The sequence below is a fragment of the Vanacampus margaritifer genome, chromosome 20 (genome assembly GCF_051991255.1).
Source record: "Vanacampus margaritifer isolate UIUO_Vmar chromosome 20, RoL_Vmar_1.0, whole genome shotgun sequence".
NCBI lineage: Eukaryota > Metazoa > Chordata > Actinopteri > Syngnathiformes > Syngnathidae > Vanacampus > Vanacampus margaritifer.
The window spans coordinates 8,992,569-9,010,000 of NC_135451.1; the positions used below are offsets into that span (position 1 = coordinate 8,992,569).

The following is a 17,432-nucleotide window of genomic DNA, read 5'->3' on the forward strand; positions in this document are numbered from 1 at the left end:
TTTTTATTGTACATTTAGAACAGATATTAAATTTGTGATTAATCATGAGTTAACTAGTGAAGTCATGCGAGTAATTACGATTAAAATTTTTAATCGCCTGACGCCCCTAATTTTTTAATAATCTTTTGTTTGTTTTTTTAAAAATCGCATCAGGCAATTATTTTTTAATTGTAATTAATTCCATGACTTCAATAGTTAACTCACGATTAATCACAAATTTTATATCTGTTCTAAATGTACAATATTTTTTTTTCTAGGTTTTCATACTCTTGTTAACAAAAGTGGGGAAAAAAATGTTAAACTATTGAAAATAGTCCGTGTCCTTTAAAAAAATATATTTTTTATATTATTAAGTTTTCGTGCCCACCTGTTCTCGTCAGCTCTGTTTCTTGGGTTTACCAATCAATTCCCTCCAGCTGCTTGTGCCTTGTCCAGGTGTGCCTCGTTGGCTTGTCAGATTGTTTGTATTTATGCTGCATTCGAGGATGGTCCCAACTCGGATATTACCCAGTTCCGACCTGAAAGCGTTTGAGGCAAAAGTAAACAACCAAATTGGCAGATAGGGCTAAATAGTTTTTTTTAATTTGGTCCTCAAAACTCATCTTGACTTCCAGCAAACTTACCTTTTTTGCGATTTTGATTCATTTATAGTTTTTATCTTATTTCATAAGCATCTTATAGAGTTCAGTAGTTCACCGTATAATTTCATGCAGGGAGATAGCGGAATACTGTAGTACGTTGTGTTACGTGAAGTTATGTAGAATATTTATGAATGAAGAAAGCTGTCTAGTGTTATACTCGAGTAAATTTGTTTTTTACCATTCACGGTTTGTGTTTCCAAAGGGGTCGCCATTGTAGAGTGACAACACTTCCTCGAATTTCTGAGATCAAGGGGGCATTCCCGTACACACTTCCTGGTTTGAACTCGGAAAAGTCTCACTTCCGAGCATCCTTGAATGCAGCATTAGTTTCTTGTTTCTTTTTTAGTTGTGGTTGTTTCATTATGCCTGGTAAGCCATGTTGTGTTTCCTTTAGTTTTTAGAGTTATAGCTTTACTTTTACGCCGTCATTTTTTTATTTATTTTTTTTTATAAATAATACATATTTAAAACTTGTTTATTCCTGCTTTGCCTCTATGATTCCCTGCATTGATGTCACGGTTTATTAAAATAAATATACCATTTAAATATATAGTGCCAGTACCTAAAAAACTAAATGGCAAATCTTCACTCACAATGATACCCAGGGTGTAACCCACCTATTTTTGTTGTTTGTATTTCTCTGTATTTTATGTGTTTCATGAAGCTGTCACCTTGCTTAAAAAAGGTTTTGCTGTGTCTTTGTGTCTGTCTTGCTAATATACCAACAAAACCAGCATATGCTGTGTGAGCACCATGCTGGGCGTTTTTTTTTTTCATTTTATTTTTATTTTATTTTTTTAGCAGGGTGCACGCACACACAACTCAAGCATGTAAAAAGAGGTTGACAGGAAAATCCGTGTGGTTGACCTCCGACTTCAGCTGTCCATCATTAGTCAGCCTGACATACAGCGTCCGGCATTCATTTCTTATATGTCTGACATTTCCTTTAGTGTGATTCTACCAATAGATCTAGACAAATGCTATGTAACAACTAATAACTAATACATTCATTTAGTTTAGTCTGAACAATGTCAAACGCCGGATTACTGCAAAACAATCTACGTCAACATGTCTGAATAACGCCATTATGTGAGTAATTTAAGTGCGTCCATCCACAAATACAAACACATAGTCCCTTGTCATTTTTGCTCTCCCAGGGGCATCCACGGGGGGTGTCATTTCCCACGGCCGCTTGGAAAACAAAATATACAAAGTTAGTTATACGGCAAGACCACCTAGCGAGAGTCAGCAGTCAGCACTCACAACTTATGCAAAATAAACACCTGTAACACAGAGAGTTTCTTGGAGGCAGCAGACAGCTGGGCTAGCATAAACTAGGGATAATAAACAGTGCTGATTGCCATTAGGTTTAGTTTTGGGTTCTCTATTAATTAGTTTAATGTCGGGAAAATGTCATTTAAATTGTTTTTACTTTCACTCAACATGCGTAATTAGTATTGTTTTGGCCAAATGTCAGCCTTTAATTTTTTATTTTTATTTTTTCTGGAGAGCTCAGTATTGTTCATTCGGTAATTTTACCGATTTGACATGTCATCATCATTGTTCTCTTTTTTTAATTTTAATTTTTTAATTATTAGTATTTTTTTAATTTTGTATGTGGGTGAGTATGTGTATGTACGTGTGTGCGTGCGTGTGAGTGTGTGTGTGTGTATTCATTAGTTCACCTAAAACCTATTAAAAAATCCCATACCGTTCACCTAAACCGAACACTTCCAGCCAGAGTCGTGAGGCCGTCAGGAGACCCGAGGAAGGACCAAAGAAAAGAAAGTCAGCCTTTAAATTTGAGAAATTAATATATAACTAGATCTGCAAGCAGCTATAAAGGGTTAGGGCCATGTTAGGGTACTGGCACTTTGGGGAACTGACACATAGGGATGTGCACGAGTTTTCGCCTAGGTTTAGACCCTTGCAATCAGCATCATTTTTCTTTGCAATCGGCGCATCGCCACGGCAACGGCAAGCGATGGAATTAAAAGCTTTCAATGCTGCATCTTTGCAATTTTTGCTACCATATTATCTTCTGCTTAGCAAAACTCCCCAACCCAAGCAAGGAGAAGATGGAGAGTCATTTTAGAGCAATTGCTGGCATGTGGACAGCGGATGTCAAGTGAAATAGTATACCTTGTTGCTTGCTGATGGATTTCCTACTCCCTTGCTCTCCGCAGCCAGTAAAATGAGAAAATGTATGAATACCAGAGCTGGCACTCATTGACATCCTGGGACCTGCTTCCAGGGAGTTTTCCATGCTTGAGCCGAACAGGCCTTAAGGTTCTACTGGAGCCTTCCAAATCCCAGATTGCGTGTGTACGTGTGTTTTCAAGTGTGTACATGCCGCAGACATGCCCCAAGGAGCTTGTAGACATGATACTCTTTCCAGTTAAGAAACTAATGAACAAATGTTGGGCACTGTTCAGCACAAAAAGAACAGTTTTTCTTTGGTTGGAGAGGATTTTAAAAGCATTGGCTTTTGCTGCTGAACAATAAAAAATTCAGACTAAAAATTAGCCTCTATGGCTGGATGTATGCTACGACATCGTATTAGTGTCATATAATTTTGTTTTTGTTCCACGGCGGTTGGGGGGTATAAAATATTCCGAAAATAAAAAAAATTATAAAGTGGCGAATTTGCCCCCTCCCAAAATGTTTTTTTTTTTTTGGTGGGGGGGGGGGGGGGGGGATTACGAGAAATACACGTAGCGTACTACTCGGATCTTTCCGTCGGGTTTTCAAATAAGGAGACAGTAATTGCTTTAGCAGAGATTAACCAGATGTTTGGTAATTGTTAAAAGGAATATTTACTTGTTCAATTTTGGTATTTTTTTTGTACAAGTAGTTAAGTTGATTTGTCAAATCTGCGGCTCTCAGTTATTCACTTGCATTTACCTAAAGTATGCTAGCGTCTGATTGGTTAGTGTTAGTCAGCTGATTGGGGATCAGGAAGTGTTGTTGCTCTAGCTGCCGTGTATGACGAGTAAAGTTAACCACATTATTAACCACAAATGAATCCTCACATTTGACTATAGCTACGGTATTTGTATTTGGCGTTATTTGAATTACCAACACGGTTTTGACACCACAGAATAGCCCTGTCTGTCGACGATTAAGGCTGTTAGCTTGCAAGCTAGCTGGTGGCTAATATCTCTCGTCATGGTGTGGAAAGCTCAATGATGATTGGGTGAGATATATTCTAGCCACCAAAAGCTTTTAACATGGAATATTTTTGCGGCTCAAAAATGTAAAATTTGAATTAGAAATATTTCCATTTACATGACTGTTAATGCTCAAACATTTGGGTTGGTAGCATTGGCACTAAAGTAAAGGCAGTCCAGAATGAAAACTGCACAGTGTATGGATTTGCAGTTTAATGAGCAGGCTGACCTTGTATGTAACATATGAACAATGGATGCAAACCGAGAAAGAAATTGCCTGTAAATAAACTCACCCAATTTGTAAGGGATTAATCTCACTTCGTTAGACCTCAGCTGTATCATAAGCTAAACGTTCCCTAAGCCACACAAACCGGGTCTTTTGTTTTCTGTTTTTGTCATTAAATTCCCTTCACCCTGTATGCTTTTACCAGCTAAATGTCGAAAATACTTGGCGGGGGGGGGGAAGGAAAAATCAATTTCACCTTTCGCTTTTTTTGTGCATGTCGGGAGCTTTTCAACATTGGAAACCTAATTAAATTACCCTCAAAGGGAGTAGAACTGGAAGCACGACCAGGCCACTCGGTGCACATCCAATGATTAGCGCATCGATTTATTAAAATTGGCCTGCTAGCCAAGACGGGAGCCTTTTCCCGCTGGGGTCTTGTTTACTCCTGACTGAGACTTGGAGCCACACTGCTGGGGGAGATAATTAGGTAAGAATGAGCAAGCATTTCACAGTTAGAGTTTCGGCTAGATGTAAGGCTTTGTTTTGTCCACACTGCTGTGGCAATAATGAACAGCCAATTTATTTATTTTTTTCAATTTGTGAAACTTCGCTTAGATATGGAAATAAGTTATTGTAGTCCCTATGAGGAAACAGGACTACCTAGGATTTTGCCTACTGCTTTCAAAGATTTGTATACTGCATTTATTTTATTTTTATTTTTATTTTTATTTATCGGTAATTTTACCGATTTGGCATGTCATCATCATTGCTCTCCTTTTTTTTTTTTGGGGATGTGAGTGAGTATGTGTATGTGCGTGCGCATTTATTAATACAAAGGTTTTTTTTTTTTTTTTAATAACGTCTACACCCTTGACCCCCCCGCTCTGACACAACAATACAGTAGTAAGTCAAACTGATGTGAAACAGGAAAAGGTAAGCAGACAACAGAGGTCACAGGTTGAAATTCCACTGCCTGCTGTTCTTTTAATCGGGCCTCGGAAAAAAAAAAAGGTGTTGCCACACTGGGTCATCAGGATGTCCTGGCGGTATGTTTTGTGAGGAGGTTTGTTGCCTGAGGTCAAAAATATCTAAATCTCACTTGCTGTCTTCTTCAATTTTGACATTTTCAAAGTGGAGATTTTCGATCCAAAAATTCAACCCTTCCTTGACTAGGGATAAGCACGATACATCGAGAATATTTTACTAACATCCTTAAGTGTGTATTAATGAGTTTCTGAGGAGTAGTCACTACGTTTTGAGGCCAAACAGACATGACAGTTAATGGATCAAAATATCATCCTTTGCGCAGATTTGGTAATTTGAGACTGCATTGATCTTTTTTTTTTTTTTTTTTACTTGGAGAGCTCAGTATTGTTTATTCGGTAATCTTACCGATTTGACATGTCATCATCATTGCTCTCTCCTTTTTTTATTTTATTTTTTATTTATTTTATTTTATTTTTATTTTATTTATTTTTTTTTTTTAATTTTTTATTTAATTTTATTTTTTTATTATTATTTTATTTTATTTTATTTTTTTATTTTGAATGTGGGTGAGTATGTGTGTGTGCGTGCATTGTGACTGCATTGATCATTAACCACAGAAATGTATTTGAATGCTCATACGCAAATAATTGTGGAAATATTTTTCGATATTTCATGATCACAACTGTCTTTGCGGCCTGTAGCGCTCAAGGCCCCTGGGGGCCAAATGTGGCCCATCATGACATTTTATGAAGCAAATTATTTACTTCATGGGTCATGTTTAAATATGTACTAAAAATAGAAATAGTCAGGTTTCCATCCAATTGTTTCAAATTTTTTAAGTGAATTTACTCAAAATACTCAAAACTGCCCTTTTTTTTCTCCGAATTTCTAGCGTTTCCATTCAGTTTTATTTTCGCATTTCTTGAAAATTTGAATAAAAATGAGTGGATGGAAACCCAACTAATGATATATTGCAATTATTTTGTGAATTTTAATTGACCTCTGATTTCGAAACTATCCGTGGTGGTTTTGATACAAATATCTGATATAATCTGCCATTTGATACTCGACAATGCCGTCTATTGTTCATTGAATTATTATGAAGGTTTTGCCCAGCTCGCGTTCAACTTAAAATAAACTCATCGGTTCTGTGCTGCCTTGTTGTTCATGTGACGTCTCTTAAAAATAGAACCACTGAACAATAAACCCCAGAAAACCCAAATGTTAAGGAAACTCAAGCAGATGGCTTCTTTCTACGCGAGGGCTCGTAGTTCTCGGCGGATGGGCGGCGTACTCAGGAATGCCCAACTCTACGACGCGTGGAAATACAGAAAGCTATTTTGTATGCATCTGATCCAGAGCTGACGATAATTGGCAGTCTCTCCTTGAATGATTGCGTTATTTCGTTTCTCTTCTCGGCTATTTCACGTACCCCCAGGGAGCGCTTCAGACTCTGTGTCAGTCATAGGCCCCCCACTCTGTAGGACAGAGAGGGCCTGCGGTATAGCTATTTTTCTGAAGTTCAATAATGGGCCATCATAGTGTCTCCTGGTGCATAATGAGGCATTGAGTGAAAATGCCATTGCGTTTTTTTTTTTTTAATGCCCATAATGAATTCATTCTCCCTCTGTTGAAGCTAGTTACTAAAAACTTTTTTCAGTAAATTTGCTTAAAAAATTCAAAACAATTGAATGGAAACCAGACTAATGTTGTCAACACTGCTGCGTGGACAAATATGCTATTAAGTATTTAGTGCCAGTGTGCAATGAGGCTAAAGGTTCCTAATATGACCCATGTTCATTATCCTGAATTGAACTTCATTCTTGACTCGATTGTGCATGAGGTGGGGCTTGATTAAGTATGTTTTTATAGGAAAAGCAATATTGTAAGAAACAGGTGCCAATCAACTGCTGGAATCATCGCTTTATTTATTTTTTTTAATTTTTTTTCTGGAGAGCTCAGTATTGTTCATTCGGTAATTTTACCGATTTGACATGTCATCATCATTGCTCTCTTTTTTTATATATTTTTTTATGTGGATGAGTGTGTGTATGTGCGTGCGTGCGAGTGTGTGTGTATTCATTAGTTCACCTAAAACCTATTAAAAAATCCCATACCGTTCACCTAAACCGAACACTTCCAGCCAGAGTTGTGAGGCCGTCAGGAGACCCGAGGAAGGACCAAAGGAAAGAAAGGAAAGTGAAATCCAGCACCGACCAGGCTGGAGTCATCACTAATGTATACGTCACCCTATATTGTATGTGACAAATTTGCCTACCTTGCATAATGGACCTCAATCTGTCTGTCAGGCAATCCGCAAATCACTGGCTAATATTTCATGATCAGCTGCCGGTCTGCTCCTTGCCTGTCCCCTCACTGACATGTCAAGCGAGAGCCAAGAAAAGAGTGAGAGGTATCGGAGAAGGTGTTGTCACTATGCGGACGGGAGGTTTGAGTGTACGGGGTACGTGACAGAAATAGCGTCAGCCTTCTGCCAAGGAAGAAATCATCGCGCTTATTTTACCGTGGCGGAGTATGATTGCAGTCAGAAAATGTCAAGTCATGAGCACCTGGGTCACCTGGTTGGAGGTGCTGAATCAGGGGAAACCGACATCAGTGTACGTGGGTCCACTGACATACTTGGCTATGCTTGATTATGTTTAAAGCATTTACATCAAAGGTGTCCAAATTTGTTCATTTGAGGGATGTGTACGGAAAAATGAAATTCTTTAATTTATTAAACACACTGAAATCAAACAAGAAAAAAAGTTATATACTGTTTATAATTTATTTTTTTCTTCTTCTGTAAAACTGCTACATAACTGCTTACTGTTAAACCCCAAAATTGTAGTGAGTTGACCAATTCACAAGTGGCAAATCCAAGTCCAGAAAGTCAAAACCCTGCCACAATTTGGCTTTAGCCCCAGGTGCTAGCTAGTGAGCTACCTAGCTAGCACTTTAGCCCCTTGTACTAGCTAGCTAGCACCCTAGCAAGTAAATGCGCACCCAAGGAGCTAGTGAGCTACCTAGCTAACACTTTAGCCCCTTGTACTAGCTAGTTAGCACCCTAGCAAGTAAATGCGCACCCAAGGAGCTAGTGAGCTACCTAGCTAGCACTTTAGCCCCTTGTACTAGCTAGCTAGCACCCTAGCAAGTAAATGCGCACCCAAGGTGTGTGCATTTACTTGCTAGGGTGCTAGCTAGCTAATAGAAGGGGCTAAAGCCAAACTGTGGCAGGGTTTTTACTTTCTGGACCTGGATTTGCCACCTCTGTACAGTTACTTGAGGATAATTAATATTTGTAAATTGGAACCTGACACAAAGCAGAAAGTGGAAGAAAAAAAGTTTTTTCTAAAATTTTATTATCTTTATTTACCATGAGACATTTTGTTATTATTTTAGTCGCATATAGTTTGTTTTTTTAACATACTGAAAATTATTGCCGGTCCGCAAATGGCCCTCGGGCCATACTCCTCTGATTTAAATGTTTAAATGCACCATTTTTAAGTATTCTTGACATAGTGTTAGAAGTAAATTAGTCAGTGTTGGCATGCTGGAAAAAAATACAGTACATAAAGTGTACATAAAGGACTCAGGTGAGAACCAATCACAGCTCAGCTTGCGAACGACACAAAACAGATGAGCTGTGATTGGTTCTTATCTGAGCTATGAGTACATGCGATGTCCTTTTCAGTCGACAGCTAGTGACAAAATTTGTTTTTAGAGGTGAAAATTTGACGTGAAAAATAATGAAGCTAACAATTCAACAAGTCGAATATCCGTTTAAATACCTCCCAACTTTCTTACAAGTAAAAAGCCAGATATATTTAAAAAAAAATTTTTTTTTTTAACTGCAGCTCTGTGCACATGTGCACTAATTTGATGGCCAATTTTGGGATGTACAATCCAGTGCCATTTCCCCCTTACACGCTTGTGTAACCCACGCACGCCACTGCCTTACTTGCTTAACTTAAGCTCCTCAATTATTTAGGCCCGGATCAATACTCTGCACACTCGTGTAAGGAAAATGCAGGGGAGAGAAACACATTTAAGCTGGATCAGGATTATGGATTTGTATTAATTTATGTGTGGCCGCTCAAGCAAGAATCAGTGGAAAATAGGGAGAAATTCAGCTAAGGGGGAAAGTTTGAACTCTGCCATTTTAATGAACATACACTGCTGCGTTTATCCTAATTTACTTTCAACTTTAACAAGATCTGTGTTACTTAGAGGTCACACATCGATGACACCATGCTTAATGAGAGATGTCAATAATAGTATGTTTTGAAATTGGATGGCAGGAACTTTCCTAGAGATTGTTGCGATCTATACTTATAGCGTGGCTCCCCCTAGTGTTGGTTTTAAGAAGCGCATACTCAACATGCCACACATCCGCATTTACTCTTCATTCAGACTTCTGGAAATTCGAACAGACTCAAAAGATAGTGCCTTTTGCAATTGTATGTGTCATTTGAGTATGTTTGGCATCCATGCATCATACTTTAAACATTTTAGCGCTCTGTTCCAGACAAAACACAAATGATTAAAGGAAAACCCAAAAATGAAAAAATAATCACAGTGAGAGGGTTTCAAAATAGCGCACGTTAAACGCACGACTGGGATATCCTATCCCGGCACGAGGGTCAGGCATGTAATTTGAAAAAGAAAAAGAAAAAAAGGAATGGTTAAATTATAGAGTTCATCTACATAGGAGAAAATACAATACCACCTAAATGTGTGGCAAGAAGGTTCGGTGATCTAACAGCCCCCCTCACACGTCACACGCCATTTTGCATTCGGCCAAAAAAAAAAAAAAAAAAACACAATACAATTCTGAAAGCGTATTAAAAGCACAAGTACAAGTTTAAAAACCTGCCATATAATCTCCCCATGTAAGGCAAAGTCTAATCGTGTTTAACAGTAAAGGCCGTTGAAGCGTAAGATTTAATAAGCCATCATACACTCCAGTCTGTTGAATGCATTACATCAAAAGCCAAGGTTTGCGAGTGTTACGTTACCCTTTTTGAAACAGACCGGGTCGCATCCCTTTCCAATCAGATTGGCCGCTCTTTTGTGGGGCGGGGATGGCTTGGGGGTATGATTGATTACATGCATGCTCAGAGTGGACCATGATGGATGAGAGTGTGCTGTTTACCTGCCCGTTCATCAGATTATGCTGTTAACCTTTTTTTTTTTATTTGAACAAACGGGAGATGAGATCACATTGAAGTGGCACCATTCCATCAGCACTGACTGCATTAAGCTAGAAGAACCTTTCAGAAGTCATTCACATTAAAGCCAAGTACATGTCCGTGGTCTGAACATCAAACAGAAGCACTATGTTATTATTATTTTTTTTAAATTCCTTCCATTGTTTGGACATGCTTCTCCTTCTACATACTTCATTCGATTCACATGATTTCAATTTCAGCATATTTAAAAAAAAATCACACCATGGGGGGTTCTATTTTGTTTATTGCACAAATTCACAGTTTTCCCATAATTGATCATTTTCAGCTAAAAAGTACCCATTCATTTGAATAGGGCTATGTATTACGTCATTCATTTTCATTGGCACATTCAAAATAACAGATGCAGATAGTTCACAATTGAAATTTAAATCATTCTGCTTATTCAATTCACCTTATGAATGATCATTTTCAACATGCCAAAATTCTGCACGTACAAAATATTTTTTGTTTTTTTTAACCAAAACATTCTCAAAATAGGACATGTTCTACATTATTCACTCTTACCTCAACATTACTTGACTGATTCAAACTATTCACTTCGACATGCGCAGATCATTCAAGCACTTATTAATTAGTCCCATTCAGAAAATTCACAAAAATGTTCCAAAGCCCCAAATTCCAAAATATTGACATATTCACCTCCAGTTTCCACAATTTTAAACCACTCCAACTTGAACATGTCATTTAGTATAATTCCATGTCATTCAATATCATTCCAAATTATTTTAAATGCATCAATGCTTTTTTTTTTTTTTAATTCAACCTTCACTCAATTTCTCTAGACTTTGCAGTAGCTTGTATTACAATTTTTTTTTTTTTAATTTACCTTCACAGTTATTAAAGGTTACATAAACGATGGTTAGATATTTCCTTTCAGAGGTCAACCATCATCTTCACCTTCTACTGTAGTTCACCCTTTGACTACTTTCTGATTTAATATGCAGATCATGTACATGACAGACAAAAGGTCCATCCAGTCAATTTCCAAGATGATTTCCCCTCCTCGCCAAGTACCTGCCGTTTCAAAAACTGCCATGCCTGCGTCCATCTGAATGGCCAATGTCCATGTCACTGACTTTTTGCTCCTGTCGCTTCAAGCTATATAATTCCCCGGAGGGGTTTGTCATGGCCGCATAATGATACACCTAACTTTGGAGTTACATTCTCAGCCATCACATCAGAATTTCAGACTGACGTCATCGCCTCACATATAATCACTGCCATACAGGCATGTGTACCCTCTGGCTTTTGGAAACAGAATATCTACTGTAAATTTGAGCTTCTAAATCCTTTAATGTTGTTGGTACAGCACACCATGACAGCTTCACACATGGATCATAGGCTTAAAGCAAACACATGAATGATTAATGACGGCAGTGCAAAATATTCTGCAGAAATTGTTTAGCCTTGTTTTCTTACAAATGACCTCATATTCCATAGCGGAAAAGCTCAGGCCCTGCATTTAACTCATTCAGTGCCATTGACGGCTATAGACGTCAAAAATGAATTTGAACTATTTTTTTTTCTTCCACTTTTGTTAACAAGAGTATGAAAACCTAGAAAAAAATGTATTGTACATTTAGAACAGATGTAAAATTTGTGATGTGATTAATTATAATTAAAAATTCTAATCGCCCCTAATAAAAAAAAAGAAAGAAAATATTATAAAAAATTAGGGGCGTCAGACGATTACATTTTTTAAAATTGTAATTAATCGATTAATCACAAATTTTACATTTGTTATAAATGCACAATAAAAAAGCTAGGTTTTTATATTCTTGTTAACAAAAGTGGGGAAATATGTGAAACTAATCTAGTTCAAATGGATAGCCTTGTTTTCTTACAAATGACCTCCTATTCCATAGCGGAAAAGCTCAGGCCCTGCATTTAACTCATTCAGTGCCATTGACGGCTATAGACGTCAAAAATGAATTTGAACTATTTTTTTTTCTTCCACTTTTGTTAACAAGAGTATGAAAACCTAGAAAAAAATGTATTGTACATTTAGAACAGATGTAAAATTTGTGATGTGATTAATTATAATTAAAAATTCTAATCGCCCCTAATAAAAAAAAAGAAAGAAAATATTATAAAAAATTAGGGGCGTCAGACGATTACATTTTTTAAAATTGTAATTAATCGATTAATCACAAATTTTACATTTGTTATAAATGCACAATAAAAAAGCTAGGTTTTTATATTCTTGTTAACAAAAGTGGGGAAATATGTGAAACTAATCTAGTTCAAATGGATAGCCTTGTTTTCTTACAAATGACCTCCTATTCCATAGCGGAAAAGCTCAGGCCCTGCATTTAACTCATTCAGTGCCATTGACGGCTATAGACGTCAAAAATGAATTTGAACTATTTTTTTTCTTCCACTTTTGTTAACAAGAGTATGAAAACCTAGAAAAAAATGTATTGTAGATTTAGAACAGATATAAAATTTGTGTGATGTGATTAATTATAATTAAAAATTCTAATTGCCCCTAATAAAAAAAGAAGAAGAAAATATTATAAAAAATCAAGGGCGTCAGACGATTAAATTTTTAAAATTGTAATTAAGCGATTAATCAAATTTTTTACATCTGTTGTAAATGCACAGTAAAAAAAAAATCTAGGTTTTCATATTCTTGTTAACAAAAGTGGGGAAATATGTGAAACTAATCTAGTTCAAATGGATAGCCTTGTTTTCTTACAAATGACCTCCTATTCCATAGCGGAAAAGCTGGCCCTGCATTTAACTCATTCAGTGCCATTGACGGCTATAGACGTCAAAAATTAGTTTGAGCTATTTTTTTCTTCCAGTTTTGTTAACAAGAGTATGAAAACTTAGAAAAAAAATGTATTGTACTTTAAGAACAGATATAAAATTTGTGATTAGATTAATTATAATTAAAAATTCTAATCGCCCCTAATAAAAAAAAAGAAAGAAAATATCATAAAAAATTAGGGGCGTCAGACGATTACATTTTTTAAAATTGTAATTAATCGATTAATCACAAATATTACATTTGTTATAAATGCACAATAAAAAAAAATCTAGGTTTTTATATTCTTGTTAACAAAAGTGGGAAAAAATGTGAAACTAATTTAGTTCAAATTAATTTTTGACGTTTATAGCCGTCAATGGCAGTGAATGAGTTAACAGTACATTGTGGCTTTTTTTGCTTATCAAAAGTGGGAAAAAATGTGAAACTAATATAGTTCAAATTAATTTTTGACGTCTATAGCCGTCAATGGCAGTGAATGAGTTAACAGTACATTGTGGCTTTTTGCTTATCCGGAATCAGGCTAGACTGTAATATAATTCGTCCTACCAGTAACCACACGCAGCAACCTCAGTGTCTTCATCTTTGCTTTAGTTTGTCAGTTCAAAGCTTGCATGTGTTGCCCACAAGGAGTGACAAATACAAGCATGTCATTTCCTTAATGTTGAGCAAGTCAATCTTCCAAGAGGGAAGCAAGCCGGCTGAGCGGTGTGTTGTTTTTGGCAGGATGACTTACTTTTGGAGGAATGATTAAGGTTCATGCCATCTATAGTAGCAATTCTAACAAACACGTATTTTTGTTCAAGCACCAACTTTCTCACATTTCTTTGTGGTCAACCCACTTTTTCCACATGTTTGAAATCTCATAATTGTATGTAATGTATGCTAGCAATGTGTTATTTTAAGAGATTGGAGAGTGTATTTCAGGAATGTTATAAACAACTATTTGTGGTAGAGACGACTCGAGGTACACCCAAGATGGAATAATACTGCTACTGTTGGGTTTTGCTACCATCTAGTGGCCGTGGAGAAATATGCAGCATGGTTAAAGCCATGGATACTACCACACAAAGTACAATAATAGTACCCATTCAGTTTGATTTGCTTTCAAATTATTCGCATGTTGACTTTAGGTAACTATGAATACAGTTTATGAATCTTTAATTTACCACATATTTACCGAAATATGGCAAATTTTCCCTCATTTTAAAATAATGTCAATTAAATCAGGCAAAAGGGTGAAGAGTGATTTCCTCCCCCATTTCCAGGCATGCATGTTAGGTTAATTGTAGACTGTTATATTTGTAAATGGGTGAACTGTAACATTGGTGTTTAAATAGCAACAACAAAAAAACAATAATAATGACAATACTGCTACTATTATTTCCAGTAATGATAGTAACTAACAATAAACAGCCAAAACAAAATCTATTCTATCTAGCTATCTATCTAGCTAGCTAGCTAGCTAGGCTAGCCTATCTAGCTAGCCTATTTCTCTATCTAGGCTAGCCTATCTATCTATCTATCTATCTATCTATCTATCTATCTATCTATCTATCTATCTATCTATCTATCTATCTATCTATCTATCTATCTATCTATCTATCTATCTATCTATCTATCTATCAGATTTGAGTGTGAGTTCAATATTCATCAGTGACAATAATTCTAAATCAATAATTCTTTCATGGAATTTTAAAGAAAATGCTATATTGGATATATAAATGTCTTTCTAAAAAAAAAAATGTGTTATCGTTTGTTTTTGCAAATTTGATAAAACCACTTCATTGTATGTTGCTCACAGTTTCACTATATTAAACTTAATGAAGTTACTGGCTACAGCATACTGTAATTAACACAATTATCTTTGTTCAGCCTGCCTTTGAGTTACAATTCTAGGCTCTGCTATAAATTTAAATGTTAATGTTAATACATGACAATCGAATTAGCATTAAATGCATTCCATTATACTTGGTACAAGCAGGAGTTAATGAAACACATCTGTCATATTAAGCTAATTGAAGGTACAAAATGATCACTCTAGACTAAAATGCACTGAAAACTAACATCAATATTCTCTCCTCATAAGACAATTGTTGGAGTAAACCTAATTAAGCGGAAACATGGTGCCACACGGTGTCAGCCACGCCAGACAATTTGGAACTTACACCCCTCAGGAGACCAATTTTCTGTTTGCCATTTCACATGCCTCATCCATCACAACGTGGTGCCAGAGGCCAGTTGTTAGTGAGCACTGACCCTTAGTCATTCGCTGTCCCGGCTGCTCTCCTCTGGGAGGGTCAGTCACCATCATGAGACATCGGTATTCCTGCCTAGTCCGGCCGATCGAAAGATTGTTCGTCGCTGCAGGATGAGGGCGAGGTCGCAAGCCTCTTGGTTGTGAATACTCGATGGAAAACGTTGCCACTTAAATGTTTTAAATGAGCTTTTTGCTTGTTCAGAAATGTTGCTATACACTTCATGGGGACCGCATCCTGACCAGCAATGAGTAAAATGCTAAGTTGCCGCCTATATATATATACATTACAAATTTGTCATCATAATATATATATATGTATTTATATATTTATATATATATTAGGGGTGTCATGCAATACAAATTTGTCATCATAATATATATATATATATATATATATATATATATATATATATATATATATATATATATATATATATATATATATATATATATATATTAGGGGTGTCATGCAATACAAATTTGTCATCATAATATATATATATATATATATATATATATATATATATATATATATAAATAATAATTATATATATATATATATAGATAATAATTATATATATATATATATATAAAAATAATAATTATATATATATAAATATATATATATATATATATATATATATATATTAGGGGTGTCATGCAATACAAATTTGTCATCATAATATATACATATATATATATATATATATATATATATATATATATATATATATATATATATATATATATATATCAACCATGTCAACTGTAGGGGCTTTAAAAAAATAAATATATAGTTTATGACTTTATACTGCATAATGACAAGTGGTTGATTTAAAGTGACGTTAGCATACCAAGCAGGCAAGTGACAAACGTCTTGTAAACAGTGTTATTTACAACAGTTTTCAACCGAGATTACTTGTGTTCAATCTGGTTTATGATAGATGTGTCATTCAGAGTTCATACCAGGACCTGACATCATTTTGGGGCAATGATAAAGAATGAAAGCGGAATAATCAAATCCTCTCTGTTTTCAGTACACAGCTTGACCTTTTATCAAAGTTTAATGTGTAACACATTTAAGTTGTTTGAATTGAATTTAGTGTTGTGTATTTCTGACTTGGTAAATAGCAACCAATGAGAAGATATATATTTCAAGTAGTCAGTCCTAAATGAAGGGTGATGGAGTCCGATTCCATTATATATATGATCTCATCAGCAGCAGCCATCATCCTCTGTGATCATCTGATGATAGGAAACCTTCCTCTGAGTGCCTGTAATTTTACATTATTTAATAGGTGCTTTCAAGCCGGACGTTCTTGTGCGACATCCTCTTGAAGCCTGCTGATACCCTCTTCACATCATGCATGAATATAAAGAGAAACCTGATGGGTGGCCAGGGATGGATGCCGTGGAACTGGTAAGAAATTCAAATGAGCCTCCTGAGCCAATCATGAAAGAATTTGAACTTTTTTTTTTTTTCATTTAAGACCCCACTTATTTATGCCCCATTCTTACGTACTGTTCTGTTTTTGCAGTCTTTCTGCAGAAGCAATTGCCCTCCGGGGATTAATGATGGAATAACGTTGAAGTTGAAGCTGATTTATGTGTTTGCATTTAGTATTTACTGCCTTATATATCTTCCACCATTTATGACCATCTTTTCCATCTCCATGCCTCCATCCAAGCCTAAATCTCACGAATTACACACCAACACAGAGTTGTGTTAAGTGACATGCAGCAGTAAGACACATATTATATTTTTTAATCATAACTACACTGCTTAACTATGCTTATGGTGGTTCCGGTGCGGAAAATCCATAGACCTCAATACCGAGATGAAAAATTTGAATAAAAATACCAGTAATAACATTTCTAATACATACCCTACTATACTACTATACTATATATATATATATATATATATATATATATATTTAACTCACGATTAATCAGTTCTAAATGTACAATGAAATGCACAATATTCTTTTTCTTAAATTTTCATGCACTTGTTAATATAAAAGTGGGGAAAAAATTAAACTAATACAAATATGGCTGCATCTTTTACTCATTGATACAGTAATTTTATAACAAGAATATAGCTAAGTTTAATCGTTATTCACAAA

At 35.7% G+C, this 17,432-nt stretch overlaps 1 protein-coding gene across 4 annotated transcripts in view; it reads left to right on the forward strand.

Moving 5' to 3' along the window:
- The window catches only part of LOC144040590 (uncharacterized), a 316,049-nt gene that overhangs the window by 105,956 nt on the left and 192,661 nt on the right, over positions 1–17,432 (forward strand). For all 4 annotated transcript variants that reach the window (XM_077554907.1, XM_077554908.1, XM_077554906.1 and 1 more), the window contains one exon: positions 16,605–16,726. In XM_077554907.1, the coding sequence (XP_077411033.1) occupies positions 16,605–16,726 (122 nt within the window). The remainder of the gene's footprint in view (positions 1–16,604; positions 16,727–17,432) is intronic.